The 27,801-nt window shown below is 40.3% G+C and overlaps 4 protein-coding genes across 5 annotated transcripts; 2 read left to right on the top strand and 2 right to left on the bottom strand.

The window, feature by feature from the left end:
* Window positions 1-1,536: 1,536 nt before the first annotated feature.
* Window positions 1,537-3,255, top strand: tmem187 (transmembrane protein 187). The gene has a single exon (XM_059328857.1). It carries the CDS (start codon window positions 1,686-1,688, stop codon window positions 2,469-2,471), a length of 786 nt encoding a protein of 261 aa, XP_059184840.1. The 5' UTR covers window positions 1,537-1,685; the 3' UTR covers window positions 2,472-3,255.
* Window positions 2,994-11,373, bottom strand: si:dkey-9i23.8 (galanin receptor type 1). Its single transcript, XM_059328560.1, has 9 exons — window positions 11,275-11,373; window positions 9,849-10,029; window positions 8,469-8,608; window positions 7,309-7,372; window positions 7,004-7,129; window positions 6,002-6,140; window positions 5,746-5,910; window positions 3,343-3,427; window positions 2,994-3,216 (listed from the first exon to the last, which is right to left on the bottom strand). The coding sequence occupies exons 1-9, from the start codon at window positions 11,371-11,373 to the stop codon at window positions 3,007-3,009; spliced, it is 1,209 nt and encodes a 402-aa protein (XP_059184543.1). The 3' UTR covers window positions 2,994-3,006.
* A 934-nt stretch (window positions 11,374-12,307) lies between these two features.
* Window positions 12,308-17,505, bottom strand: LOC131972390 (stonustoxin subunit alpha-like). Of its 2 annotated transcripts, none has more exons than XM_059334228.1 (4): window positions 17,350-17,505; window positions 16,631-16,691; window positions 15,730-15,780; window positions 12,308-15,440 (listed from the first exon to the last, which is right to left on the bottom strand). In XM_059334228.1, the coding sequence occupies exons 1-4, from the start codon at window positions 17,386-17,388 to the stop codon at window positions 14,920-14,922; spliced, it is 672 nt and encodes a 223-aa protein (XP_059190211.1). In that variant the 5' UTR covers window positions 17,389-17,505; the 3' UTR covers window positions 12,308-14,919. The 2 variants fall into 2 exon arrangements, with proteins under 2 accessions (XP_059190211.1, XP_059190218.1); XM_059334235.1 differs by having other exon boundaries at window positions 15,730-15,777.
* Window positions 17,506-17,794: 289 nt separating this feature from the next.
* ptcd1 (pentatricopeptide repeat domain 1) lies at window positions 17,795-27,348 on the top strand. Its single transcript, XM_059334217.1, has 8 exons — window positions 17,795-18,400; window positions 20,045-20,185; window positions 20,398-20,616; window positions 21,317-21,418; window positions 24,099-24,779; window positions 24,951-25,067; window positions 25,777-25,959; window positions 26,923-27,348. Exons 1-8 carry the CDS (start codon window positions 17,930-17,932, stop codon window positions 27,160-27,162), a joined length of 2,154 nt encoding a protein of 717 aa, XP_059190200.1. The 5' UTR covers window positions 17,795-17,929; the 3' UTR covers window positions 27,163-27,348.
* The last annotated feature ends 453 nt before the right edge of the window (window positions 27,349-27,801 follow it).

Raw genomic sequence — 27,801 nt, 5'->3', positions numbered from 1 at the left:
ATAATAATAGTAATAATAATAATAATAATAAGTGTTTTCTCTGTTTAACAAACACCTGCATATGAATAACAACCTCCATTGTGTATTTATACTGTGAACTGTGTCCAGCTCAGGGGCACGGGAATGCCTTCATATTATTTATTTATTATTATTTGCTTCTGTATATATTAGGACGACTATTAGGGCCAAGTATGGGGAAAAAAAAACGACCCAGGGGAGGGGGATAATACTGGTCCATGCCTCACTGGGTCCGTCCGGTGCCACACACATACACACACAGACAAACACACACACACACACACACACACACACACTTCAAAAGGCACACGCTTCATGGCACGCGTAAAGACGCATCACATGAGAATGTCCGTGAGGAATGAAGGCTGGGAACAATAAACCTGCTGCTGTGAAATAAGTTTAGACGAACGTTACACACTGTAACTGTCAACAAGAAGCAGAGGAGGTCTGAAAGAGATCGCTCCGTGCGAACGCGAGGAGGAGGGAGCGTCAGTCGGATCATTCTGATAAAACACCTTAAACAGAGCGAGTGATGGAGAAGAAGAGACATCCCGCAGGTAGAAAGGAATAAAATGTGATGATGTCGTAACATCACCTCATGTTATCTGTTTTTAATCATGCCATGGGGGCTGGGTCCCTCTCCCCTGGGTTCCTATTTATTTTTTTCATATATGGCCCTAATACGCCGTTGTAGTAGACGATCCTGGTGATACATTAATTATTTAATATCCCAGAACATGATTGTGTCCGCTGAACACCGGCCAATATTTTATTAGGTTAGATGATGAAGGTAAAATGTAAATTATGTCACTCAGTAATGATCAGCCTCGCGTGGGACTGATGAAAATGACAAACAATGTAAAAGTGTTTCTTGCTGACGGACAGACTCTCATACTCTCTACTGATTGTTTTTTTTAACTTTAATATATATATATATATATATATATATATATATATATATATATATATATATATATATATATATCATATCCATAATAAATCTGTACGGTGGAAAAAACAGATCACGAAAAGGGGAAAAAGGAAAAAAAACTTCTAGAGCGATATCTTTCTCTTAATTTATTATAAATGTAGAAACATGTTTGTGGTGTTTTTGTTGTTCAGAGTCACAATAAAACAGATTTTAACTACATGGGGAATCATATAAATAAAATGTAAAACTTGTGGTGACACACTTTAGTTTAATCTGTGATCTGTCTTCACTCCGGTATCAAACTACAGCGTCTGTTCAACGAGTCAGGGGGCGGGGCCACCGCTAAAAGACTTCCGCATAGGATTCTCTCGTGTATCCTCGCTTGTGCCTCCTCCGATATGCCTCCTCTATCCTCTATCCTCTATCCTCCGATCACAAATAAGAGCTTTGGGACAGTCTTAAAGATGGCGCCCGCGAAACAACTTCCGGTTCAAGCGAGGATAGAGGATAGAGGAGGCGAACATTAAGAGCTTTGGCATGTACCCACGGTAGTTTTTATACAGTACGGTAGGTGGTGGCATCATGCAACTTCAACGTTGGTTTGTAGTCCGGAAATAAAAACAGAAGAAGTACAGCTCCGACTTTTGATCTGATCCCAATCTTTCAGGAAACTTTCAAGCGTTTAGAGCTTTGGCCATTCCACATCTAGGCTACCTTTACTGCCAGGTGTGTTTTAATGAAGTCGGCTTTCCTTCACGTGTCGGTGCCTTTTGTGCTCTGTGTTGTCTTGGCAAACACCAGCCTCTTCGACGAAGTTGAGGTGGACTTGTCTACTGACCATTATGCAGAGAAAGTGGTTGATTTTCTGCCCTATTTTCTGGCGATGCCCTGTAACTGTCTGGTTAACCTGGCTTATATTTACATGGGACTATACTGGTTTACGTGGACCGGATGCGCCCCAGAACCGCAGGAGAGCCGGTACCTGAGAGAGGTATTCGCTCTTATGGCTGTCTTCTACGGACCTGTGCAGTGGACGCGCCTGGCGACGCTGCGGCGCGCTCCCGCCGTCCTCGACCAGTGGTTCACCTTACCAATCTTCGCGTGGGTTCCGCTGTGGATCAGTTACATAGAGCGCGGGCCGGCGAAGTGGCGCGCAACGCACGCGGTAGCGCTCGAGCTGTTGTCTGTCCTCAGCTACGGTCTGGCGCTGGCGCACGAGCGGGGCTTTGAGCTGGCGCTGTGCTGTCACGTCATCCTCGCGGTGTACCGGGGAGTCCGCGTGCAGCTGGCGCACGGGGACAGGCGCACGCGGGGCTACCTGCTGCTGGCGGTGCTGTCCTGTGCGGGCTTCGTGGTGCTGAAGTTGCTGGACCACTGGCTGGGTCAGTACCAGCTCTTCGAGCGGCTCACCGGACACTTCTGGTCTAAAGTGTGTGACGTGCTGCAGTTCCACTTCAGCTTCTGTTTCCTGACAACACTGAGCCAGAGCACACGGGGGAAAACAGCAGCACAGCGCGAGTAAGACACTGGGAAAGTTGCCGAGATCCGCTTTGGTTTCATCTCCGATACAAACCGTGTTTTTTTTCCAATGGTCTTTTTATTGATGACAAAGCTATAAGACAATCGCTGTAGGATGAAAATATTTGTTTTTTTGCACAACATCCACCCATGACACAACACAAACAAATGCCCAAACATCCGAACATAGTTCTCATAAATCTCTTGTAATCTACTATTTACTGTCAGTGGCCTAGTGGAATCACTCCTGGGTTGACTGCAATATGTTTCCACATTTCAGCTATAGAGTGGTTTATAAATAACTGTAACTTTTGTCCCAGGTGATGATGATCATGGGTCAAAGGCAAAAGTGTGTGTTTTTTTGAAGGTACATTAATTTTGTTAGAAAAAATACAAAATGTATTACTGCCTACTACAAATAAAAATATTACCATGCATAAAGGAGCCAAGAACAAAACAAAAAAAATGACTTGATATTATACTGTATATTATAAAGATAACAGAAGGGACCTTGAGTAAATGTGGAACCTCTTACATGTTTACACATCATGTTTAGTGATAGAAGTGAGGACAGGCTCTGATGATGGTTTCTGATTGGTCCATAGCAGGGCCAGGCCTGCTTCTCGGAAGTCACGGTGGGAACAGTAAATAAGAGGGTTCAGACCACAGTCCAGGTATGACATCACTGATGATAGTGTCCTTAACCAATCAGGTGCCGGTGACAAGTCTATTCTCCCCAGCAGGACCAGCTGATAGAGAGGTCAATGAAAATAAAGAAATGGACATTCTATGAGTGGAGAGGTTTTTTTGTTGCATCTGTGTATATGAAGATATGGTAGTCTATAGGTTGTTTCATGTCAGTGAGTGCACGTCACCTCAGACACAACAAAGGGGGTGTAGCAGAGGATGTAGGAGGCCACCAGGAGAGGAGAGACTGCAGACAGATCTGCTTCATCGTCACTGAGAAAAAGAAGGGATAAGATGGAGAGAGTTGCAAATAACCCTGGATTTGTTTACATTCACAGATAATTCCTTTTTTAAACTTCTCTCTCAGCCCCATATAGTACTGCATACTGGAGCTATTACATTACATAATACAGGTATTTTGAAGTAAGTTGGGATTGCTCAATTATTGAGGGATAAGGATTGTGTGAGGACTTTTGGTAAGCCACTCCACCAAACAATAACTGGAGCTGGGTCTCAAACCCAGCCTTTATTTGTCAAAGGTATCCGGGCTTCTAGTTATTTTCATTACAAACAGTTCAAGACCTAAAGGGGCTAAGAGCCCAACCAGCCAATGATGCACTTTAATTAATGCTAAATACATGTTTTGGAAAGGCCACACATTTCATTTGTTGTTGAATAGGCCTACCAAAGCATTTTAAACTTGACCCATAGGGGCCTCTGCAATACCAAAAAATGTGTACCTCTAAACCCAGTGGACAAAGTTTCCCCAAATTTGGTGCACATGCTCTGGGGGCAATTAACCAAGATCTGATGGCAACCGCAGAGCATCAAGTCAATGTAAGCCTGCATTCAGAGCATCACTCAGTGGCGGTACATATGTTTCTTGGACAGCTGGATAAGCAGAGTAGTAAGCAGAGGCTACACAGTGTTTGCCTCCACAGTTCCACAGGATAATGGAAACATACATTTGTCGCAAATCAATAATGGAGAGACGTTTTTACATACTGACAATCACACAGGTCATGGAACATGTTCACCATGGAGACTGCTTCACCTCCATATGTCTTAAAGACGCATATTCCCATTTCTCCATCATTCTGAAATACAAGACATTCCTGCACTCTGTCATCGCTGTTATGCAAAATGGTAGTGAGAGTGTTATTTTATCTGGATGTCTCGCTGCTGCTGGCACGTTCAAGCTATGAAGCTGCACTGTGGCATCCTATCTGTAGAGCCTCGGTTTCGGCACTTGCTGATACCTACGGACAACAAAGCGACAGCAGGTACTGAACATTTACTTTGCTGGGCACACACACATTTGCTTTTCATAAAAGCAGTGCGTTCCCTGTGAGCTGAACAGGGGGCATCAAGGGAACTGGAGATGTAGTCACCCAAATTTGGGACAGGTCTGGCAAAGCAGAGTTGAATCTGTTTTCACCACCTCGGAAACAAAAGTGCACAGGACAACCCTCCACTGGGAGTTGACGCTTTGCACATGGACCAGTGGAACAGTGTCTTAATGCATTTTCACCGATCTCTGAACCCTTGGTTCTTAGAGAGGTTAAAGAGGTCTATCACAGGTGAGATGAGGCCCACTAACAGACAGGCATTTTAGTACTGCAGACAAGCAATAGCCTTAGAGGGCTTTGCATATACTCATACTCAATTGAGCTGTTTCCTTCTTTTGAGCCTAAAAAGGGTTGAACCCAGAGTGGCTTGATATATTTGGATGTATTGCTCAATCAATGGCTTTGTCTACAGAGTTCAAGAAAAAAGGCCAAGCTGAGGGGGATTTTCAAAAAACTTGTTTTATCAAATCAAATGTCAGAGGAATTACAGAATGATTACAGATAAATTACTGGCCTCATTTTCATTAAACCTGGCAGAAGAGTGTAGGATGGGCAGAGGAAGAACCTATTCAGTTTTGGAACAGAATCCCAGGGCCAATGCACAAATTATTTTTACTTTCATTATTTACATTGGGAGTCAGGGCATTTGTGTCCCATCTACATACTCTAGTGTCTAAATAACTGGAAACATTTGTTACCTAACATAGTTAATGGCTCACCTGATCCGTTTCATTTGCTTTCATTGGCACATAAATACTGGAAACAGCTATCTAAGCTTTGGCTGTTTGTTTGTTTATTTGTCTCTCAGTAAGATTAAGGAAAAACTACATGCACAATTTTCTATGTTCCAGTTGTTATGTTATCATTTGCATTTGCTTGGTTGCTTTTTAGTTGGTAGTTCAGTCACCTTGTTTCGTATGAGCCAGTGCTCGTAGCTTGGAGATTGTTTCTAATCCTTTGTTTATTTTGACGTTGTGCTGTATAATGAGACATGAGTTATTTCCCATTACAAGTACATAATTAATGCAGATAGTACTGGACTGAATGGTGAATTCTGGATAATCGAGACAGTTCACTCAGCAGTAATCTGGTCTGTGTACATGCAAGTGTAACTTTTGATTCTACCTGACCTGATAAAAAAAAAAACATAGACTGTATTTCAAAATGACAAAGTAATTTGTGATTTCAACAGTTTCCAGTTTGTGTTGTGTCACTTGAAATTATTTTTCTTGAGTGGCTTACCTGTTACGACTAGAACAGCAGCCAGTGGCACTCAGTATAGAGCAGAGGAATATGAGGAGGAAGGGAAGGAAGATAGAGATGGAGAAAGCACAGAGAATGTAGACCAACATGTCTGAGTAGCTGTTTTCCCAGAAGACAGCACACAGCATCTCAGCAGGGTCATACCTGGAGTGGAGAGAGGAGCTAAAGGAGATGAACAGAGCAGAAACGACATGTAGATGAAGCACTAACTGAAATAATTAAGTAAACTACATACCGGATCCAGGCATAGACAACAGGGACGCTCCCGAACACCAACCCTGTCACCCAAGAAGCTAAGCAGGCCGTCACCATGATACCAAAGAGAGCACCTCCTGTAGAAGCCATGCCAACCAGCCGTTGAACGCAGAGGATAGCTGAAAAGGAGAAACGAAACCCTCAAACTAAATGCACAAAAGGGTCTTTGGGACTTTTGCTTACCATAAATATTAATATATTATTATTATATTTATTTATTATTATTATATACCTAAGATGGGTTTCACCATCAAGGATAAAGTCTTGAAAATTATGAAAAGGGTCAAACCATCAGAAAAACAGTTAAGTGTGGAAAGACGAAGCAACAGTAGCGCTACAGGGATGTCACCCAGGAAAAGCACATCAGTCTTGGGGATTACACAGCAACTGTGACATCATAAATCAGCAAATGTGTTGATGATGTAGTGATCACAAAGACAATGCAATCATTTCCCAACCAGAAAGCCAAGCTGCACATTTGCAACATTAATTTGCAAATTATTGTAATCCAAGCAAGCCATTCCAATAACATTTAAAGTTAAAATAATTGAAAACATTGTATATATACCCTTTTGTAAAAAATATTTTTTAGAGTACATTTCATTTTTTTATTTTTTACTTGAGTAGACATTTACTATAATCAAGGTTTAAATGTTATGGCTAATGGTCTTTTTTTTCTTGGTAGTTGTATCAGACTATTGGGGACTGTACGTTTTTTAAATAAATGTACTTCTAATACTTACTTTAAAAACACAACTTGATGATTTCATATGGTGACTAATGATCCTAGATTTGTTAACTAAAGATTAAGGCATGTAACAAATAAATAAACATATTCTTGGATGAATAAAAAAAGAATTATCCCTAAACTCAGAATGAATATAAACCTCTATGTAAGATTGTTACTGTGGCTTCAACTGTATGGGTAATTTTTTTTTATGATAACATGGTCTCTTTGAGTGTGTTTAGAGCCAAGCCGTACCTATGCTCCCTATAGAGGAAGTGATGAAGGCAAATTTAAGCAGGCTGACGACCTCACACCACGGTGACCTCTGACCTCCTGTCAGCATGGCCAACAGGGAGCCGGAGATGATGAGGAGGGAGCAGCCTTCACAACACAGGGGTTTATTGTTAGAAATGATGACTTACTGCACTGAGATTACATGTCAAACACTGTGACAATGTGCAATAAATACATGCATACATTATAAGGGGGGTTGACAGAAAAGTAAATGTACAACATTTAATCATGTAATGCACTGGCAATGGTGTCGGTGTGAGCGGTACCTAAATCTGACAAAGTGAGACTCATGAAAGGAAGCCAATAACGACAGCAGAACCGACCCCTGCACTGAAAAGGAAAGACAGAAGAAGAGAAGAGGGCATTTGTTGAGATCACACACAAAAAGTACATCCATCCATTCTCGCCCGCTTATCCGGGGCCGGGTCGTGGGGGCAGCAGGCTAAGCAGGGCATTCCAGACGCCCCTCTCCCCAGCCACAACGTCCAGCTCCTCCTGGGGGACCCCGAGGTGCTCCTTACCCTATCTCTAAGGCTGAGCCCAGCCAACCTACGGAGGAAGCTAATTTCGGCCACTTGTGATCTCAGTCTTTCGGTCACTACCCAAAGCTTATGACCATAGGTGAGGGTTGGAACATAGATGAACTGGTAAATCGAGAGCTTTGCCTTCCGGCTCAGCTCCTTCTTCACCACGACGGTCCAGTACAACGCTCGCATCACTGCTGACGCTGCACCAAACCGCCTGTCCACCTCACTCTCCGTTCTACCCTCACTGCTGAACAAGACCCCGAGATACTTGAACTCCCTTGCTTGAGGCAGTATCTCTCTCCCCACCCAGAGGGGGGAATCCACCGTTTTCCGACAGAGAACCATGGCCTCAGACTTGGAGGTGTTGACTCTCATCCCAACCGCTTCACACTCAGCTGCAAACCGCCCCAGTGAGTGCTGGAGGTCCCGGCTTGATGAAGTGATCACCTTAAATGGTTCATTATGGTCCTCTGTACTTACAGACACAACTAACAAAAAAATATTTCACACAAATATAAGGAATGCCATTACACTTTATGGCTTTGTCACACTTTATGACTTTAGTCCTGATTTTCTGCTCACCAACAGTTTTTGGAGCTTGCCCAAAAAAGCCTCAGATCAGAGGCACATTGGCGCTGGCTCGCCACTTGCTCCCATTAGTGAACAAAGACACAGACTGTTGTAGAGCCAGTTAATTTATCAATATAACCAGTGATATTTCTTATTCGAACCACAGACTTTATAGGTCAACTTCATAGGTTGACCTTTATAGGTTGACTTTCAATGGTCAGTCATGTAGTGTGAAAAACCAACTTCAACATTCCTGGTTACAAGATAAAAAGCTGTGTAGTGTGAACAGTACAGTAATCAGAATACTCTTAAAGTGTAAACATAGTTACCATGACTTTGACCAGCAGCACGAGACAGTTTCCGACAACTCCCATGAGCATTTCCAGTCCCAACACCGCCACCAGCAGCCACCTCTCTGCCTCTGGCCATGAGCGCTCCATGAATACAGTCCCATTAAAGAACTCACTCACTGAAAGATAAGGAACACAGAGCACATGGGGGCGGCTGTGGCTCAGTTGGTAGAGCGTCGGTGGTTCGATCCCTGGGCAAGATACCGATGCTGCGTTCATTGGTGTATGAATGAATTCCCAATGGTGGCAGGTGGCACCGTTTAGGGTTTGCCACCAGTGTGAAAGAGCGCAGTCTGTAGTGTAAAGCGACTTGAGTGGTCGCAAAGTGACTAGAAAATCGTTATATAAGTGCAGGTCCATATGTGTGACGCCTGACATTGGTCAAAGAGTTTACAGATCCATTTTTCATATGTGAAGCCATGGATGGTAGACAACATGTCAAATTTAGATTTTGCAAAAGAGACACATCTTCAATCCAGCACCACAGAGCACCGAAAATATGTTTTTCATTTTCAAGGTAGGCACCCGAGCTTAGTTCAATACCCAATTTAGTATCCAAATCCAAATTTTGTTCCTGAGTTACGGCGTTGAATAATGGCCAAAAAAATATATGTCCAAAACATGGAGGCAAAGTTAACAAACGCCATTTCTCCATCTGAAGTCTGTTGTATATATGTTTATGTATATGTTATTGCCTGTTAAGCGTCTTTTGGTGTCTTGAAAAGCGCTATACACATTGAATGTATTATTATTAATATAATTGTTATTATTATTATTATTATTATTATTAATAACAATAATAATAATAATAATAATAATAATAATAATAATAATAATAATAATAATAAAGCAAATATAAGAATGGAATGTTTGAACAAATATGAATCACAGCATAATCTGAATGAGTGCAGATAACAGCAGAGGGTCTAGACTTGCTGTACATGTTACTGTATAAATTCAATAGTGCTGCAGGTTGCATATAAAAGTGGTGTCTGTGGTTTATGTGCAACCTTCATGTCTTTTCAACTTGTTTCATAGGAGGGACTAGACCCATAACCAAATGTCAAAGAAAGCAATACATACGGCTATTTTTGAAATTAACTAGTAATAAATCAACCCCAAGGCAAAATACATGTGCTAATTAAATTCATGACCTTTTTAATAAGTGTGGTGCGCAGCCAACAAAATGTTTGATAACCGTTGTTTGAACATCAAATGAAGATGTCCAAACTTAACCACCTACAACTTAACACTACTAAGATCAAGGAGATGGTGGTGGATTTCCATAGGTCTAAGCCCGCCCTGCTACCAGTCTGCATTGAGGGAGTCCATGTGGAGGTGGTAAGCACATATCAGTACCTAGGGGTACACCTGGACAAAAACTGGACTGGTCAGCCAACACTGACAGAAAGGACAGAGCCGGCTGTACTTCCTGAGGAGGCTGCGGTCCTTCAATGTCTGCAGCAAACTCCTTGGGATGTTCTACCAGTCTGTGGTTGCCAGCGTCCTCCTCTATGCGAGGTGTTCTGGGGATGAAGCACTAAGAAGAGGGATGCTGGGCGACTGGACAGGCTGGTTTTAACAGGAACCCACATGAGGATATCAGGTTATAATTTTAATCTTATAATCAGGGCGGCCATGTGGCTCATCAAAAAAGCGGATATCATAAAGGCTTAGACCTTGCAACACAGTGGGCCCGGGTCCGATTCCGACTTGGAGCCCTTTCCTGCATGTCTTTCACTCTGTTTCCCCAATTTCAATCTTTATGTCTACCACTATCAAATAAAGAGGGAAAGGTTCTTAGGAGAGAGAAAGGATTGAATCTTCGAGATTTTGCATAACTGAATAAAACAAGACTGGACAACTGCAACTGTAACTGTCAGTATCACTCTGCTGGCCATTAAAAATAATGCAGGTTTAAAGTATTCCGCATTGGCCTCAGTGCTTGGAGCTGACATTTACAACATCCAGAATTGGTTTATATTTAATTGAAAGGAGGTTGTTATTGACATTTGAGTGATATATAACTAAAATTAAATTTAGTTCTGGACAGTCTGGATTGGTTGTTAATCTGCAAACTACAGAGTTTATCTGAATTAGGGCCCTTAAGAGAATTATGTCAGTAAAATGGGTTGCTTCACCCCTTATTGCTCAGGACCCAAGGAAGCGATGTGTTGAGTGGGCCAAGCAGTCAGCCCTTTCTGAACAGGCATATTTAAATAAGCACTGCATTCGTATGAACAAACAGAGCTTATGTAAAGGCAGAGAGAGAAACCACAATATCACGAAATAACCTAATAAATTTAAGGTGTTGAGATGAGATGGTCACTGCCTAATGATATCCAACCTTCTTCCATATGTTACATGTCTGATGTTTTAAACAGACAAAGACAGTGCAGTCATACATAGTAAAAGACACAGGGCTAAAGCTCAATTTACAGTCTTCTCTATTTAAAAGAACAAAGGCTCCACTTACTTTTACGGTGAGCTGTTAGTCCACAGCCTTCAACAGTGGTTTCTAGGTGTGTGGAGAGGTCAGATGGAGGCGTCATCAAAACCGTTTTCAATTAAAATTCACTTGCTTCATTTAACTCAACTAGAATGGCTCTGATGCACATTGTGTAGGTGTGCCTGTATTTAGCTTCTACTACTTCTAACTACTACTGCTACTATTATGCTGCAGGTGAGGATAACAACAATAATGAAAATAATAAGCTACTATTAGGAATCAGATGCAAATAATATGTCAACTGATATGGCTTTAAATGAGTGGTGTCAAACATACAGCCTGAGAGCCAGAAATGGCCTGCAAAGGGTCTAATCCGGCCCACAGAATGACTTTGCAAAGTGTGAAAACAGAGAAGTGAATAAAATCCACCGCCATTCCTATTTCTCAACTGGGGCTGGACTATGCCGGATGCGCTTAAACCGATCACATGTTTATGTACAGGCTATGTGACACAGTACTGTCACACGTTTGCTACAGTTAATGTTAAACTTCATTATTTTGTCTAGTCTTTCACTTTCAACTCTCACTTTGACCGTATTCTGTCTAGTTCTCTAACTTTGCAGAACAACATCCTAGAGAAATGGGGGTGCTATGATTGGAAAGCCAATCCCTGGAAGCCCCCCCCCCCCCCCCTCTAGAATTTAGTTGCAAGTCTCTAGCACCTATAGAAAGCATACCTGATTCCATATTGTGATTTCACTTCGAAATAAAAAAAAACGTCCTACAGACAAGGGAGTGGTATCATTGGAAAGCCCATCCCTGAAAAGCCCCTTTTGCACTTAGTTACAAGTCTCTAGCACCATCAGAAAGCTAGATTCCAACTTCCTATTTCACCCTCATGAGTTAAAGGTGTGGTGTACGCCACTTCTTGGTGTGCAAGATGGAATGTATGAGACTCCCTTAAAATCGTAATTGGTTATACTATGGCTATGATACAGCTAAGAAAAGAATGAATGAAATAGATGTAAAAGTGGATCCATTCCATTTTCCCATCTATTGGCATGGCGCCACCTGGTGTTTGGTTTGGTATTGCATGGTGTTTAATCTTGTTCAAATTTATGGATGCAGAAAGAAAAAAAGAATTAATTGGTGCAAGAACGAAAGCTATACCTCCTTTAGAGAATTATTTAAATTATTTTTAATGAAATTCCAAAAAGTGAAATAAGAGCTTTATAGGTCTCAGGAGTCTGGGGGAAATTAAATTAAAAATTAAATTATCTGACAGTAACCTCTCACCTATTTCTCTGCGCAGATCGTTTGATGGGGAATGATGAGCAGGAGACGTCCAAGTTCTTATTTTTTTACATTTTATTACAATACGTCAAGAAATGTGCAGTTACAGACTCCCTGGGTTCAATCCACACATCCCTGACATGACAGGCTGGTCAGTTCATGGAGGTTGGACCCCCCTTCTGTCCCTGAAACCAGTTTTTTTCATCTGATAATGTCGGTAGAATCTCTCCAGAAGGTTTCCAGAAGAAGGATCCCTCTCGAACCGCTGATTTGTCAGTTTTTTGCATACGTGGACACGTCATGTCACCAAGCAGAGAAAACAGTAATCTCCTCTGCCCAGGACACCAAGTCCGTGTCCTGACCTGTTATCAAAACTTGTTAAAACAAACTTCCTGCCTTGTTATGATTTACAGAGATATTATTTGAGACACAGATTTTGCAATGTCCACATGAAATCTAAAATATGAAACATAAAATATAATTTTTTGTGATTATAGAATCTTAATCAGTTTAAGCAAATGGAATATATGTATATAAGTAATCACAGTTTCTAGACCAATATTAACACACAATCATAGTCATTGTATCAAAAGCATATTGCATGATTAATCCATAATTGCAAAGAGAGAGGGCACACACAAAGTTAGTGAATTACGCATGCATTTGATAGAGACCTTCGTCACACAGATAGTGACCCCAATACACAGAGACAAACAACAGAGAAAGAAAACAGAGACAGAAAACAGAGACAGAATAACAGATTATTTCTAACAGGCCTCCGCTCGCCCTCCGACAGATTGTCCGGGACATCTGCCGAGGGCCGATATCATTGCAGGGTCTGTCTATTGGCGATGATGGTTTTTGTGAGCTGGTGCTTAAGTACATCATTGTCCGGTTCCCAATGTGAGCGGTGAGTGAATGGAATGTGTTGGTGATTTGTATTGGGGTGGAAATAATCTCTGAGTTTCAATCAGCTATGGAAATTATGTAGGTCCCTTTGAAGTTCCTCCCGGTCCAATTTAGTGGGGCGTAGAATGAAGGAGAGACCCTTCTCCAGTAGGGATATCTGTGAAGTAGATGGAGTGAAAAGGGTGGCCAGATTCAATATATTAGACGGGGCATTACACCCAGGTCCTGAATATGTGTGGTTTGTGAGTGGTTGTCCTGGTTGGGTTTATTGTTTAGTTTAAATTTAGGGGATGACATCAATTCTCAAAGATAGCCTCAGCAGTAGCAGTGGTCCAGTTAATGTTGTCCTTTTCTGTAAAAAATGTGTCGTGGAAATCTGTGAGAAATGGGAAGTGTGTAGCCATGGTGTTGTTGATGAGTTTGAGGTTAGTTTGTTGTGTGAGTGTGAGATAATAATAATAATGATCATGATCGGAAAATAGATGTCTGCATTGGGAAAGGTTGACTTACATAGACGGAAGAGGGCTTTAAGTTGTTTGATGGTTGTTTGCCTGGGGTCCTGATCTTTATTGTTGATACCAATTGAAAAGAGGGATTTTTCACAGATCTTAAGGAAATGCTATGCATTGGCACCTGGGTAGCTGTCAAGTTGTATGTGGGCGTTGTTGTGGCCTGTGATTCGATTGATGTTGGAATCTCCGAGAATGACAATGGGTTTTCGGCATCTGAAAAACCAGTCCTGGACTTTCTTGTTGGGTCGGACAAGGTGATAGTTGGGTTTGTAGATGGGGATGTTGATAGCCGAGGTGGGAGTCAGAGGGATGGTGGGGGAGGTGGCAGTCGGTGGGTCTTCGAGTTTGTCGATAGGGGGAGAGTGAGGGTAAATAGGATGTGGGGTTTTGGAGGTATGTTGGGAATTAAGGATGCCTCTTTAATGAATAAATGATACCTTACACAGGGCGTCAAATATGTAAATAAAAGGGCGTTATAATAAATGCTATCCCTCCCATAAGGATATCATATATGTAAGGATGAACCTGAGCAATGCTTGTGTGGATGTCACGGTTCAAAAGTGTGGTTAGATGGCTATCAGAATTATTAATAATTATCATAAATAATTATTAATTATAATAAATGATATGACTTGATTTGCTCTAAGTGATTTCATCTCATTGGGGCACCACTATTTTGTGTCATTCCCACTCCTTCTGAAAGCAATAAAAGCTCATCTCTGCTGCTGTGAATTATCACCAGTGGACCCAGATTTGCAGTCATGCAGTGGTGGATGCAGGCTGTCTGAGGGACAGGGGCAACAAAAATAAAATGGGCACCTGCTGCATGTGGTGGGGCACCAATGCGGAGACCGTTTTTAGCATGTAGGGCAGCCCACAGAATTACTTTTTATCCACTGGAAGGGCATTTTTAAAGGGCCCTTTATCATGTTTATCTAGCATTTGGGCATCTCAAATGGCATCTATGTGGCAGAATGGATAACTTAAGATAAGATAAGACTTTAATTATCCAGCAGTGCAGTGAATTTCAGTCATCACAGCAGCTTAAGATAAAGAGGGGGGAGTTTAAAAGGTCTAGAGATAAATAAAAGAAGAAGCAAGAATTACAATTTAAGACATATACACATACATACATTATATGAATTAATTATTTGCACCTTTTTTTGTTTGCTTTGTTTTTGTCTTTTTCCTGAGAGTATTTTGTATTTGACAGATATTGCACATTCGAGAAAAATAGATTGCTGCAGGCCAGTTTTTGGTTGAACTTCTACTCAAGGTCGCACAGCTGTGCGGTGAATGCGACATACAGCCCAGGGTAGAGCGGCTTTGTGAACGTGGTTTCTTCTCTGTGCATCAGCTGCATCATTGTGTCACAGACGCAGTAGAAGGTCAGACTTCCTTTCTTATAATCAAGGTACACACCGACTCTTGAGGACTGAGGCTCCGGCACCTCGGTCTCCTCATCATTGTGTCTGAAACATCTGTTGTTCGGGTTTATGTCTAAGCTCCAGGATTTGTCGTTACAGCCGAACGCACACTCGTGATAGTAATCGGATCTGCCGATATCTTTGTAAGACACCGCCACTTCAACAGAATCTTCGAACTCCACCTCCCAGTAACAGCGTCCAGACAGGCCCTCCTTACACAGCACCTGGTAGAGGTGAGAGAACCGGTCTGGGTGTTCGGGGTAGTCCTGGACTAAAAGTGTGTGCTCCGCCTTTCTGTTGCTCTCAGACAGAACCAGCTCTCTGTATGCTGTGTTTGGGTCTAGGGTGAGGTAAACATAATCTGTGAGAGGGAAACACTGTTAGTCTTTAATTTACACATCAGACCTCAATGTGTGCAGCATTCTCAACTGGGATGATTTAAAAACTTGCTCTGAGAGTCTTCTAAGAAATACTTTGTTTGATATATACTCCTATTTGATTTCTTGCAGAGGTAGGTGGGTAAGTAATATTTGTTTATATTCTTATGGATATTTACTAAGTAAACAGTTATCTGTTTGTTTGTGTTTGTTTGCACTCTCACGGGATCTGTGAAGCGTTTTCTGTGTGTGGATTTGTGGTAAGTGACTCACATTGTAAGAAGTCTGCTCTAGTCTGAGGTTCATCTGTCAGTAGATCATCTGCTTCACAACACACACACACACACACACACACACACAACACACACACACACACACACACACACACACACACACTTCAGATATATTATATATTAATATATCATATATATTAAATACAGCTTTATATATGATCATTTTAGAAGTCCATTATCTCAAAGGAAAAGTGTCTTAACACATGGAAAGTGTTAATATGTAGAACTGGAATTAACATGCTATTGATAAAAATATTTGGCAACATATATTTACATATTTTGGCAGATGTCTATAAAATGTTCATAAAATAATGAAGAGATTGGCATTAAATCAATTCAAACAACTTTCTTCTTCTTCTTATTTTTTAAATTACAGCTTGCTTAAAACCATTATCAAGCAGCTTCAGTAAGGCTAAAATATGGAGTTCCACAGGGATTCATTCTTGGGCCCTTGTTATTTTCCATTTACATGCTATCACTTGGTCACAAAATTAAAAAAACAGTATCAATTACTGTATCTGTGCTGATAATACACAATTATATTTTCTAATGATATCAATCAGTTAAACAACTTCCACACGTGCATTGCAGAAAACAATAAAACTACATGACATCAACAATTATTTTTTATTGTATTATAATCACATTATAAGTTGTTTCAAAGAAAGTGCTTTATAAATAAAGACATTACTATTATTATTATTATTATTATTATTATCTAGACAACAGAATATGATGACACCAAGTTATTATGATGTGATTCAGGTTAAATTTGATAGTGTTAACACTGTATGAAATAATAATACTAATATGTATTTATGGAACAAAGTCTAGTCACGTGTTCTGCTGGTATTTTTGCACTGTGGGTGTGTTGTGTGTACCAGAAGCAGGTGAGGACTCGGGACTGGGCGGGGGAACTTGCTGATCTTGTACTGAGATTTCCTGCAGAAATCAGGATTAATATTGTGTTACTCTCTATAAACCTGACACAATACAAGAAATTGTCAAAAACAATGACACTGAAATACATTTAATTGAAGCATGTGTGATTAAACCTGAGGAGGTTAACATGAGACATAAGCAAACAAACCAGTGCAGCCATTTATTTGTTCTATTATATTTTCTATAAATTATGAAAAATAAAAAAAAATGTATCACAGTATTTACAAAACCAAATGGATCTTTTTACAACCTTAAACTACTATATATTTATAAACTGAAATTATTCACAGGATGCCTTTATTTAGTGGCTTTATTAGCTATAATAAATAACTTTCCATGCCATTATATTAATTATCCAATTCTTGGACTGAATTTTGGAGCCTCCTGCTGACACAAATTGGGACACTTTTATATGCCTTTCCCTACATGGTAGTAATGCTGACTCAAGATATAGCCTAGTTTACACTTTTATATTTATTGTGTCATTTATTTATTGTTGGAGGTGATCTGACCTTTAGTGTGAGACCTGTAAACTTACATTTGGTTTTGGCAAAATTACATAATAACAGGTGGAATCCGAGTTTTTCTAGTTCATACAAATCTAAAGTCAAGTCCTTTTTAATCCTATGCAGACTTATTATGATCAAAGTGAGTTTACCATTGAGACAGGGGGTGCAGCTCCGTCCCTCTCTTCCATTGCTGATTAAAACTTGAATCCAGTAAAGGTGAGTCGACTCTGGCAGCTTTATCTCTGTTTTAATTCATGAAAACAATCTTTTAATGCTCTCATTTAGTTTGACTCGCCGTCTTCACCTCATTTCACCTCAGGAAGAGACTATGGAAGAGACTGCGGGGAGTGGCGTAGATTTACATTGAAGTCAACGACACAGGCGCACTAATCTATCATTGATGTAGTCGATCGGAGTGAGCCACCCTATCCAGCGTAGATGAAGGTTTTTTTTAGACAATCTATGTAATCCATATATAAATAAATGATCTGTCTAAACTCACTGAATGTCTTTGTTGATTATTTCCCGGGACTACAACGGCAGAAAGTATACGTTATAAATCGTGTTCGCTATCGATTAATCATGCCGTGTCTAGTTTTTGTCATTGAAACATCGTGGTGCGCAACATGTCAGAAGCTACCCAGCTGCACTCAAACTAGCATTATACGTTTGAATTTAATGAAAAGTAACGTTTGTTAGCTTGTAGTTAGGTAGATAAAAACGTCAAATATGTTAACGTCCGTCGCCTGTTCGTGTGTGCGGAGCGGGAGGATAGTATCGGTTCCTGTAGCTAAGTTGTCCCTCTTTTCAACGGTTAAGAACTCGAGCAGAACCCTGACGAATTTGACAGGGATACCAGATTTGTCACGACACCGGTCAGCCGGGCTCCTCACACCGGCTTACCTGCAGCTGCTGACCGCCAGATCTGCGTCCCTATCAGCCGCTTCACATGCGGGTACCGATCCCCCGGACTCCCCCTCAGCCCTAGCAGACAGCGACCCACCAGACCGGGAGAACTTCGGCTCCTTTTCCGCCGACTTGTCCTCCAGGAGGTCGTTCAGGAAAACCAGCCCTTACATCCAGGATCTGCGGTTCCAAGAGGAGGGGGAGGACGGGGATGAAGTCCCGGTGAGAGCCGGCAGGACAAACACACCTTACTGGTACCTCTTACAGTGCAAGAAGCTCATCAAAGAGAACAAGGTAGGCCTGCAAATAACAAGTATTTCGTCACACTGTTAAAATAATCGCCTAAGTCATTTTTTGGCAAAAAAAATTTTTTTTTCCCTAAATCATCTCCTCATGACGCCGGCCACCTATGGTAAAATCGCCTACATCCTCAGTTGATCAGATCATGTGATTTTACCCCTTGAAGATAATGTCTTATGTCAAGTGTGTGACTTAAGCGGATTTATTATGCCTAAGTCAAAATAAAATGTGACTTAGGCATTTTTTTAACATGTCTTTGTGACTTAAGCAAGATACTTTATTTTGAAGGTGTCAACATAAGAGTGACTTGAGCGTGTCATGAACATGACATGGGATGTGTCATGAACATTAATGACACTTTGAAGTAACATTAATGCTCATGATACTTGTCATGTCATGTTTCTGACAGGCTTGTGTGACTCTTATGTAGACACCTTCAAAATAATATGTTACCATATCTTGCTGAAGTCACAAAGACATGTTCAAAAAAATGCCTAAGTAATTTATTTCTCTTAAGTTACATAATTTACACACAGTGTTATTACTATGCCAATAGCCATCCTTTGTTACATCCTTTTTGAGTGAAATGATCAATAAATGTCATATGTTACACTTTTGGTGAAGTTTTTTGTGTTTCCTGCAAAACTTGAAAAAAATTAGTTAGGCGATTATTTTAACAGGGTGACGATTTTCAGTATGGATAAATCTGCTAATTATTTTCTCGATTAATCATTTTGTCAATAAAATGTCTTTCAGCCCAAGGTGATGTTATATCGGACCAGCATGTCCAAAAATGTAAAGAAATTCAGTAGTTATATATGACGAAACAACATCAAGAAATTAACAAATACTTGGCTTCTTTTGCACATGAATATGACTAAAGTAATTATTTAGTTGATCAGAGTAGTTGTCAATTAATTCAACTATTCAATGATTAATCTACTTGTCTTTGCAGCTCTTTAAGATAGGGCTGCGAGTTAAATCATATAAAACAGAGAAAAGCAAAGAGTCTTCATATTTGAGAGGCTGAAAACAGCTTTTCCTGCCATTTTTGCATGAAAAATTAACCATGAACCGAAAACCTTAACAATTAGTTGACGGTAAATACTCAATTAATCAATTAATTGTTTGCTCATGTCAAAAAAAATGTCAGTAGAGTCCAAAGTGATGTCTTCACATGTCTTTTTTGTCAAACCAAAACCCAGAGATATTCAATTTAATGATATAAAGCAAATAAGTGCATTTTCGGATTTTTAAAATTGATCAAAATAGTTTTTCTGGTGATTGACTAATCGATTATTCGACTTGTCGTTGTAGCTCTAAAGGTCGAGTAAAGCCCTAACTTTAGAGCTGCAACATCAACAATCTGACGATTATATACTCAGTTTATCAGTTAATTGTTTGGTCGATGGAATTTCAGAAAACAGTGAAAAATGATTTAATTAATTTTAATAACGAAAGGGAGGCATCATCTCTTCATATTTGAGAAGCAGCATTTTCTGCCCTTTTTGCATGGAAAATTAACAATAAACTGCCACTATTTTTCTGTAAATCCTCCAATTGACTAATTTTTTCAGCTGTAAATTTGAGTTTGTCTGTCTGTCTCCTCACATATAAACATTATGTGTCCCCTCACAGCTGCAGGAGGCTTTGGACATGTTCAGCAGAGACATGCTGCAGGGAGAGCGGCTGCAGCCAGAGGAGTTTAACTACTCTGTGCTGATCGGAGGCTGCGGTCGAGCTGGACAGCTGAAGAAGGCCTTCAGACTCTACAATGATGTAGGAATATTTTATTTATACACGTTTATCAATCATTTTATTAAAATGAGCCCTAACCTTTTTTATTAACATTTTAAATTAAATTCCATATCATGAAGTGGTATAAAACTAAAATTTGTCTAGTTTTACTATTGAGTTCAGTTCATATATGAAACTAAAACATTCCTGCATTACATCTCACGATTATGTATTTTCTGCCTCATGTCCTCCAGCTGAAGAAGCGAGGTCTAGAAGCTACAGACGCCACCTACACCGCTCTGTTCAACGCCTGTGCTGAGGCGCCGTCCAAACAAGTCGGCCTCCAGCAGGCGCTGAAGCTGGAGCAAGAACTCCTTCGCAAAAACTACCCCATCAGCACCAAAACGTACCACGCCCTTCTAAAGACACACGCCATGACCAACCACCTTCAAGCCTGTATTCACACACTCAGGGTACGACATTTGTATATATTATGTGTGTGTGAGGTTTTTTCACTGGATTGTGTTAGATTTAATTATTTTTTCATATATATCTTTATTGGGTTGTCAAGACATAATATTTACACAATTACATATTTCAATCAGTAAGGATACATTTCACCCATTTTCCCCTTTTAGAAACCCCCCACCCCCCACCCCTAACTAGAGAGTCACATTCACATAAAATAAGCAAAATACAATAAATAGTAATGATAATGAGCAAACACAACTCTCTCTCCCTGAAAGAAAAACAGGAGGGATGAACAGTAGCCAAATAAACTAAAAAAATAAAAATAACACAAAAAACAAACAAACCGACATTTAGAGGAGGGATCCAGAATGCTTAGGGAAAAAAAAATTAGCTATGACAAATGTTGTGCCTAGAGTTCAACCACCAAATCAACATACCAAAAACAATTACTGGCCATTTCAAAATTATATTAATTTATCTTAATTAGAACCATCTATCTTGACCATCTAAGGATGGAATGGACTTGATTAAGGAAAGAATGGGATTCCAAGTTTTATAAAAATTTGTGGGAGCACCCCCTAATACTGTACCTGATTTTTTTCTACGTGTAGAAATGACATCAGATCTTTTAGCCACGAGTTAGGGGAGGGAGGATTCTTTTGTGTTGGATTTCTATCTAACTTTGTGTTTTGTTTTTTTTAGGAGATGCTGCAGAAAGGCCATGCTGTAACTCAGGAGACGTTTCACTACCTGCTGATGGGCTGTTTGAAGGACAAAGAGACAGGATTCAGACTGGCTCTACAGGTACAGGCATGATTTAGAGCCACTCAAGGCTCTTTTGCCTAAAGTCATTTACACTGACACAGATTGCAGGTGAGACTTTATTAACCTTGGCTAACCCAGTGAAACATTACCACATGAAGTGGTAACACAATGGAAACCTCTGATAATGATCAAATCTGTCTGGGTCAAATTTAGCACTACATGGGGATGATTATTATACCTGATTTTTTTCTCTCTTTTTGTCATGCAGATAATAATCTAAGTGACATTTGTATATTTATTACATGAATATAAAATAATAGTTTCTAGACAGTTTCTAAAACTAAAGGTTTTTTCAAACGCTTTTGATATTACTGCACAAATTAAAATAATGTACTGTGTGTAATTCAAATGCACTATTGTTCAATACAGTAGGATACATTCTAGCTAACTATAATTGGGCTGCAGCCTAAACATTTTTTGTGCTGTTTACAAATACAGTAACGTCAGCTGTAACTTTATTTCAACATTTTTAGTGGGCCTTAAAATAAACTTTTTTGATGTTTTTCGACTGTGGCCAAAGCTTGTTTGTTTCTTGTTACATTAGATCGTCACAGATGGATGTTGGAAATTGACAATATGTCATTTTGCATTAGCCTTTAAAAACTTTTTTTATTGCAGTAAAATTTTAAAAATAAAATGTGTTTTCCACCAAGATTTTATTAAACCTAAAATAGAAACATAGAATGAAATTAGTGTTGTTATAATAATACTATTGTTATTGCAGAGTCAATAGACCAATCATTTGTTTTATACAAACATTTACAATGTGCATGCATGCCGGTTGCTAAAAAAAAAAAGGATCGCCAATAAGAACAATGGCCCTCATTTATCAAGCGAGCGTAGAAAGCAGCACAGATCTGAGTGTATATTTCGTCTTACGACAGGGTCCACGTGGGATTTATCAAACGATCGTATCTCACCAATCACATCGTAAGAATGATCGGCTGTTGATAAATGTGGCGGCTCGAAACGAGCTTCATTTAAATGTCACGCCCTAATATATACTTGATTCAGAAGACTCGTCTTCAGAGTTTACGACACCGAAGGGCGCAATACGGCCAAAATGAGGATTTCCCCCCCCCTAAACTCAACTTTATTAGCAAAATGCACCGTTACAATTAACAATAGGGGCAATATAGACATATTACAGAAATACGCAGCGACAGAGGTTTATGAAATAAAAGTGGTTATAGTTATAAACTCAAACAAGTTCAGTGAATATTTTACATTTGTAGCACGGACTTAAAAGTTTTCACAGCTTTTTGGTTTAAGGAAGTAAACAATGTTTTAAAGTAAGTTTTAATTCTAAAAGAAGGGGAATTTCTCAGAGTCAGAAAGTGAAACGCTGACGTCCAACAGCTCCAACAAAAAAAACTGGTTTTGTTTGGCAGCATAAAAAGTGAAAAGGAAGGAAATCAGTGGTGCTGTCAGCAGAGTAGCAGTAAAGCATTAAACTCCCGGCGAGGTTTGAGTACTAAGAATGATGTCCCAGTCAGAGGAGCGTGTGGCAGCGCTGATTGGAAATGTTTCTATCCGGTCAGAACCGCTGGTGGAGGAGACGCTGACGCTCCGGTGTCGGAGCTGGATAACAGTAAACAGCAGAAGACAACAACATTTAATATCCTCGGCTGGTATTCTGTTTCAAGAATTTCACGATCGCAGGGTGTATTTATTTTTGGATTATGTTTTAATGATAAATGATGTAGTCTAAACATGTTTTGCTTTGTCACCATTAAAAATCAAAACACCACAGAGTTCCAGCTCCAGGCATTGATACAATAGTCTAAGATCAATTCTCAGACTCAGACGTGTGGACTTCACGCTGACTCAAATTTGCGTACACGAGCTGAGAGCAGACTGAGATCTGATCGTACCCTCCGCTCATGTCCATATTGATAAATGCCGAGGCTTGCGTAGAAATCATCTTACGCCCACTTTACGCTCACTTTCTGATGTACGCTCGTTTGATAAATGAGGGCCAATGTGATTGTGAGGACAAACTAACAAAAAAGACTCATTTCTCAGAGGACTTTCACTTTATTTTACTGTCAAGATGCTGTCCTGATATTACAACAACTTCCCACTCGCGGATAGACAAAAATGATATGCAAATATATAAAATGATAATGTAATGTATGTGTATAAAAGTGAAGACTTTTATTAGTATTTTTGACAGCTAATTGCACAACATGACATGTTCAAAACAGATTGCAACTCTTCCTAGACTCTAGAGCAGGGATGGGCAACTTAAATGCTGGAGGGGGCCACCATTTTTCATGGACACTACCACAGGGCCACATATAGGACCGTGCACTTCACCAGATATGATAAAACTGCATTTTTAAATATGTTTACAGTGCAGTAACTTTACATATTTCATGCTCAAATGCATGTATAACAGTATAAACAGGAATACAAAAGGTTTGAAGCAAATAAGAAAATAACCTCTTACTGTGATTTCTCTTTTTTTCAGTGCAAGAACAGCAGATCCACATTAATTGCAAGAAGTCATTTTGTGCATTTTTACAGTTATACTGAGGGCCCCTCCAAGTGAGGGTGCGGGCCATATGCGGCCCCCGGGCCTCCAGTTGCCCATCCCTGCTCTAGAGTGACATGTTCTGATGTCTATAGATGCATAAGCTCTTTGTGCTTGTTTCAGATTTGGCGTCAGATGCTGAAGTCCGGGATTCATCCAGACTCGAAGAACTACACCCTGCTCCTGCGGACTGCCAGGGATTGTGGGATCGGCGACCCTGGCCTGGCCTCTGGCCTGCTGCTGAGGCCTGAGCCCAAGTACCAGAGGAAACGTGTGTCACGTGTGAAGTCAGAGCCTGGACGCAATGATCTGGTAGACATCGACCTCCTGGAGAGACAGCTGTTTATCCAACCTGACCCTCACAGTGAGAGTCAGCAGGACAGCAGGGACACTGAGGAGGAGAAGTCCTTCAGCAGACAGGACGTATCACATCTGGTACCAGTCCAACAGATAGAATCCGCCTCCCTGCCTGTTGAATTAGCAGGTGATGGCACTGCCCCCAACCTACTGGACCTTTTTGAGGGTAAGCAGGGGGCTGTGGTCTCCCTCGGCACCGTGGCCGGAGCATCAGATAGGCTCGCCCTCATTGGAGGAGTTGAAGGTTTTCTGGAGAAGATGGCGGCTAACCAACTCATTCCAGACCTCAAGACTCTGACCCTGCTGGCCGACACGATGGAGCCGGAGTTTCGGTCTCTGCAGATGCTGCTGAAGGTCGCAAAGCTGCACAAAGTGAAGCTCGACATTGCGTTCTTTAACTCTGTGATTCGCCGAGCGGTCAGAGCTGGAGACCTGCAGGAGGCAAAGGTACACAAACACTCTTTCTCCCTCCCACCATTACATTCATTTCACCCAAAAACTAAAAATATTGTCTTACTTCCCTTCAGTAGTCGTTCACTAGCCATGCAAAAAGTTAACTTTATTAAGTTGTTTATACAGTCTGTGGCATGTTTGTGATGCACTTCTGTCTCTTTGCAGGCTGTGTTGAGTGTGATGCGACAGCGCAACGTCAGTGTAGACGTGCAGACGTTTGGAAGCCTCGCTCTGGGCTGTAAGCGACAGCAGGACGGGCTGCAGCTGCTGAAAGACATGGAGGTGATGAAACAAAACAAGTCATTCTACAAGTCAGAATGGATGTCCAATTGTACGTTGTATTTGTATAATAAAAGACCCATATATTGTCATAGGTTTGTTTTATGTAAACAGAACAGGAGATAAACTTAACATCAGAAACAAGGGTCTTAAAAATAGTCTTAAAATGTCTAAAATCCTATAATTTGAATTTAAGGCCTTAAAATGTCTAAAATTCTGTTGAAATCTCATAAAATGTGTTAAATCTGATTTTTGAAAAAGGTCTGTAAAAAATATTAACACACACACACACACACACACACACACACACACACACACACAATGGCTGCTGGCTGTAGTGTTTTATTATGATGTTTGCCAATATTTTTTTATTCGAAGTTCTTCTGGTATTTTTAGTTATGTTAAGCATTTTTTATTCCAATATGAGAGAGCAATAAATAAATTCATATACTTTGCAAGTAATTCCAGGCCTCCGATTTTCCTTCATGTTTTTTGTACTTTTTTGTCAGTATGGATGTGAAATGGGTCTTAAATTGAATTCATTATGGTCTTAAAGTCTTAAAAAGTCTTAAATTTGACTTGTTGAAACCTGCAGAGACCCTGGGGAAATCACAAATACTCCTCTAATATAAATATTAATTTTATTAGTAGACAAAGACCAATATCATGAGTTGATAGTTCTTTATTTTTTCTTTGCATGTGTGTTTTGCAGGAGGCAGGACTTAAGCCGAACGTCCATGTGTTATCTGCTCTTATTGGCCAAGCTACTCGACGAATGGATTACGCCTACCTGAAAGAGCTGCTCAAAAGCATGAGAAGCATGCAGGTGTGGCCAAATGAGGTCATCATCAAACAGCTGGAGTTCGCCTCACAGTATCCCCCCAACTATAACCAAGTAAGCACACATTTTCTATTATTGATTACCGTTTTTTTTCGGACTATAAGGCGCACCGGATTATAAGGTGCAATATCAATGAATGAGCACCGGAGGATTTATTTTCATACATAAAGCGCACCGGATTATAAGGCGCATTAAGCCAAACAAAACAGTCAGATAAGTCAAACTTATTCAACTCATTCACAATAACTCTCAACATTGTTCAGTAACACAGAAAATACAAAACGATACACTCACTTTTTCAGTTCATTCCTCTTCTACAAATCCATCAAATTCTTCATCTCCAGTGTCTGAGTTTAACAGTCGGGCGATTTCAGCATCAAGCATGCCCGGATCCCTCTCGTCATTATCTGAGTCAGTCTGGTTGCTGTTACCGCTGTTACCCAGCTGTTCAGTGATGATTCCAGCCTTCGTGAAAGCTCGGACGACACTTGAGACTGACACCTTAGCCCAGGCATCCACCATCCATTGGCAGATAGTGGTGTAACTCGCCAGGCGTTGCCTCCCTGTCTTGGTGAATGTGTGTTCGCCTTCTGTCACCCAATGCTCCCACGCAGCTCGCAATTTAACCGCAATTTAACTTTGAACCACCTGTTGACACCCATTTCTAGCGGTTGGAATACTCTGGTTACCCGTATGTTGAAGCACAGTAGTACGTATTACTCTGCGAGGCTCCTGAGTACGGTAGCCGTAAAGTTCCAACAATCCATCGATCGGTGCGGCTTCGTAGACAGGTTTTTGAGTGCCGTACACCACATAAAATCGGTTCGAGGTCAGTAAGCACAGAATTAATTTATAAGGCGCATTGGATTATCAGGCGCACTTTCAATTTTTGAGAAGATTAAAGGATTTTAAGTACGCCTTTATAGTCCAAAAAATTTGGTATATTATATTTGGATAAATGGTTTTCTTGACTGATTGATATTTTTATGTTTCCCTCCTCCTTTCCATCATTTCCAGCACAAGTCCAGAAACAACTACCTGGTCCAAATCGATGGTTTCCGTGGTTACTACCAGCACTGGCTGAGAAACATGCCTGCTCAGAGCGCTGAGGATGAGCAGTCTGAGCCGGACACTGATGAGCTGAAAACAGAAGCTGCAGACGGACTGAATAAGGCCCAAAGGAACCAGAGAGCAGCAGCACGGAGATATAAGTCTCGTCGCAAACACATGACGAGCAGCGAGCAAGCTGCTCTGTAACTGCACGGCAGGAAATCTGTCTTAATTTCTCTCCTTGACCCTTTTATGGTCTGTTTGCATTAATCTGTGAAACTCTGGATGGACTTTAGGTCAAAGCTCATGGACTGTCTGTCAGTTTTCTCCAAAGATCGATGTTAATTTTATTTATAACAAAATTAAAGTGAAATTCAAGTTTGAGACATTAAATCTTGTCTTTTTGTTTTATTCAATTGTATTTTATTTTGTAACCATATTTGGGCACAATTGCAGACTCTAATGATGGTAGATAAGGCATTTTAAATTACTGCTCAAACTGAAATCTCTGGGTTGGGACTTGCTTATACTCTGATAGACTAAAATGTTTGTATAATTTTAATTAATAATAATTTTTATTTAATGTTATAATTAAAGGAGGGGCTTGATAATAGATAATGTATACAGGTTTTTTGGAAAGCTTGGAAATTCTTAATTTTAATTGTTAATGTTAAAAATATGATGCTGCCATCATATTTGTTTATAAAAGAATAGTTCTTGTGTTCACTCAACATTCAAAGCTGTATAGAACCCTTACTCTCTTGTACTCTGTTGAACCCTTACTATGGAAATGAGCACACATTAAATAATTATGATAATTATAAAAACATTAAATTCAAGTTAACA

The sequence above is a fragment of the Centropristis striata genome, chromosome 1 (assembly GCF_030273125.1).
Source record: "Centropristis striata isolate RG_2023a ecotype Rhode Island chromosome 1, C.striata_1.0, whole genome shotgun sequence".
Lineage (NCBI taxonomy): Eukaryota > Metazoa > Chordata > Actinopteri > Perciformes > Serranidae > Centropristis > Centropristis striata.
This window is presented reverse-complemented; position numbering and strand designations above follow the sequence as displayed.

Excerpts from the sequence above, each read along its gene's own strand:
- tmem187 (XM_059328857.1), top strand. The coding sequence starts at position 1,686 with ATGAAGTCGGCTTTCCTTCACGTGTCGGTGCCTTTTGTGCTCTGTGTT.
- ptcd1 (XM_059334217.1), top strand. The coding sequence starts at position 17,930 with ATGTTAACGTCCGTCGCCTGTTCGTGTGTGCGGAGCGGGAGGATAGTA. Across the intron at positions 21,419-24,098 it reads GATTCAGACTGGCTCTACAG|ATTTGGCGTCAGATGCTGAA; the intron begins GTACAGGCATGA and ends TGCTTGTTTCAG. Across the intron at positions 25,068-25,776 it reads AGCTGCTGAAAGACATGGAG|GAGGCAGGACTTAAGCCGAA; the intron begins GTGATGAAACAA and ends TGTGTTTTGCAG.
- si:dkey-9i23.8 (XM_059328560.1), bottom strand. The coding sequence starts at position 11,373 with ATGGCGGTGGATTTTATTCACTTCTCTGTTTTCACACTTTGCAAAGTC. Across the intron at positions 7,130-7,308 it reads TCTCACTTTGTCAGATTTAG|GCTGCTCCCTCCTCATCATC; the intron begins GTACCGCTCACA and ends TGTGTTGTGAAG. Across the intron at positions 3,428-5,745 it reads TGCTGTTCTAGTCGTAACAG|TGACGATGAAGCAGATCTGT; the intron begins GTAAGCCACTCA and ends TCTTTTTCTCAG.
- LOC131972390 (XM_059334228.1), bottom strand. The coding sequence starts at position 17,388 with ATGGAAGAGAGGGACGGAGCTGCACCCCCTGTCTCAATG. Across the intron at positions 16,692-17,349 it reads CTGCACCCCCTGTCTCAATG|GAAATCTCAGTACAAGATCA; the intron begins GTAAACTCACTT and ends TGATTTCTGCAG. Across the intron at positions 15,441-15,729 it reads TAGAGCAGACTTCTTACAAT|ATTATGTTTACCTCACCCTA; the intron begins GTGAGTCACTTA and ends TCCCTCTCACAG.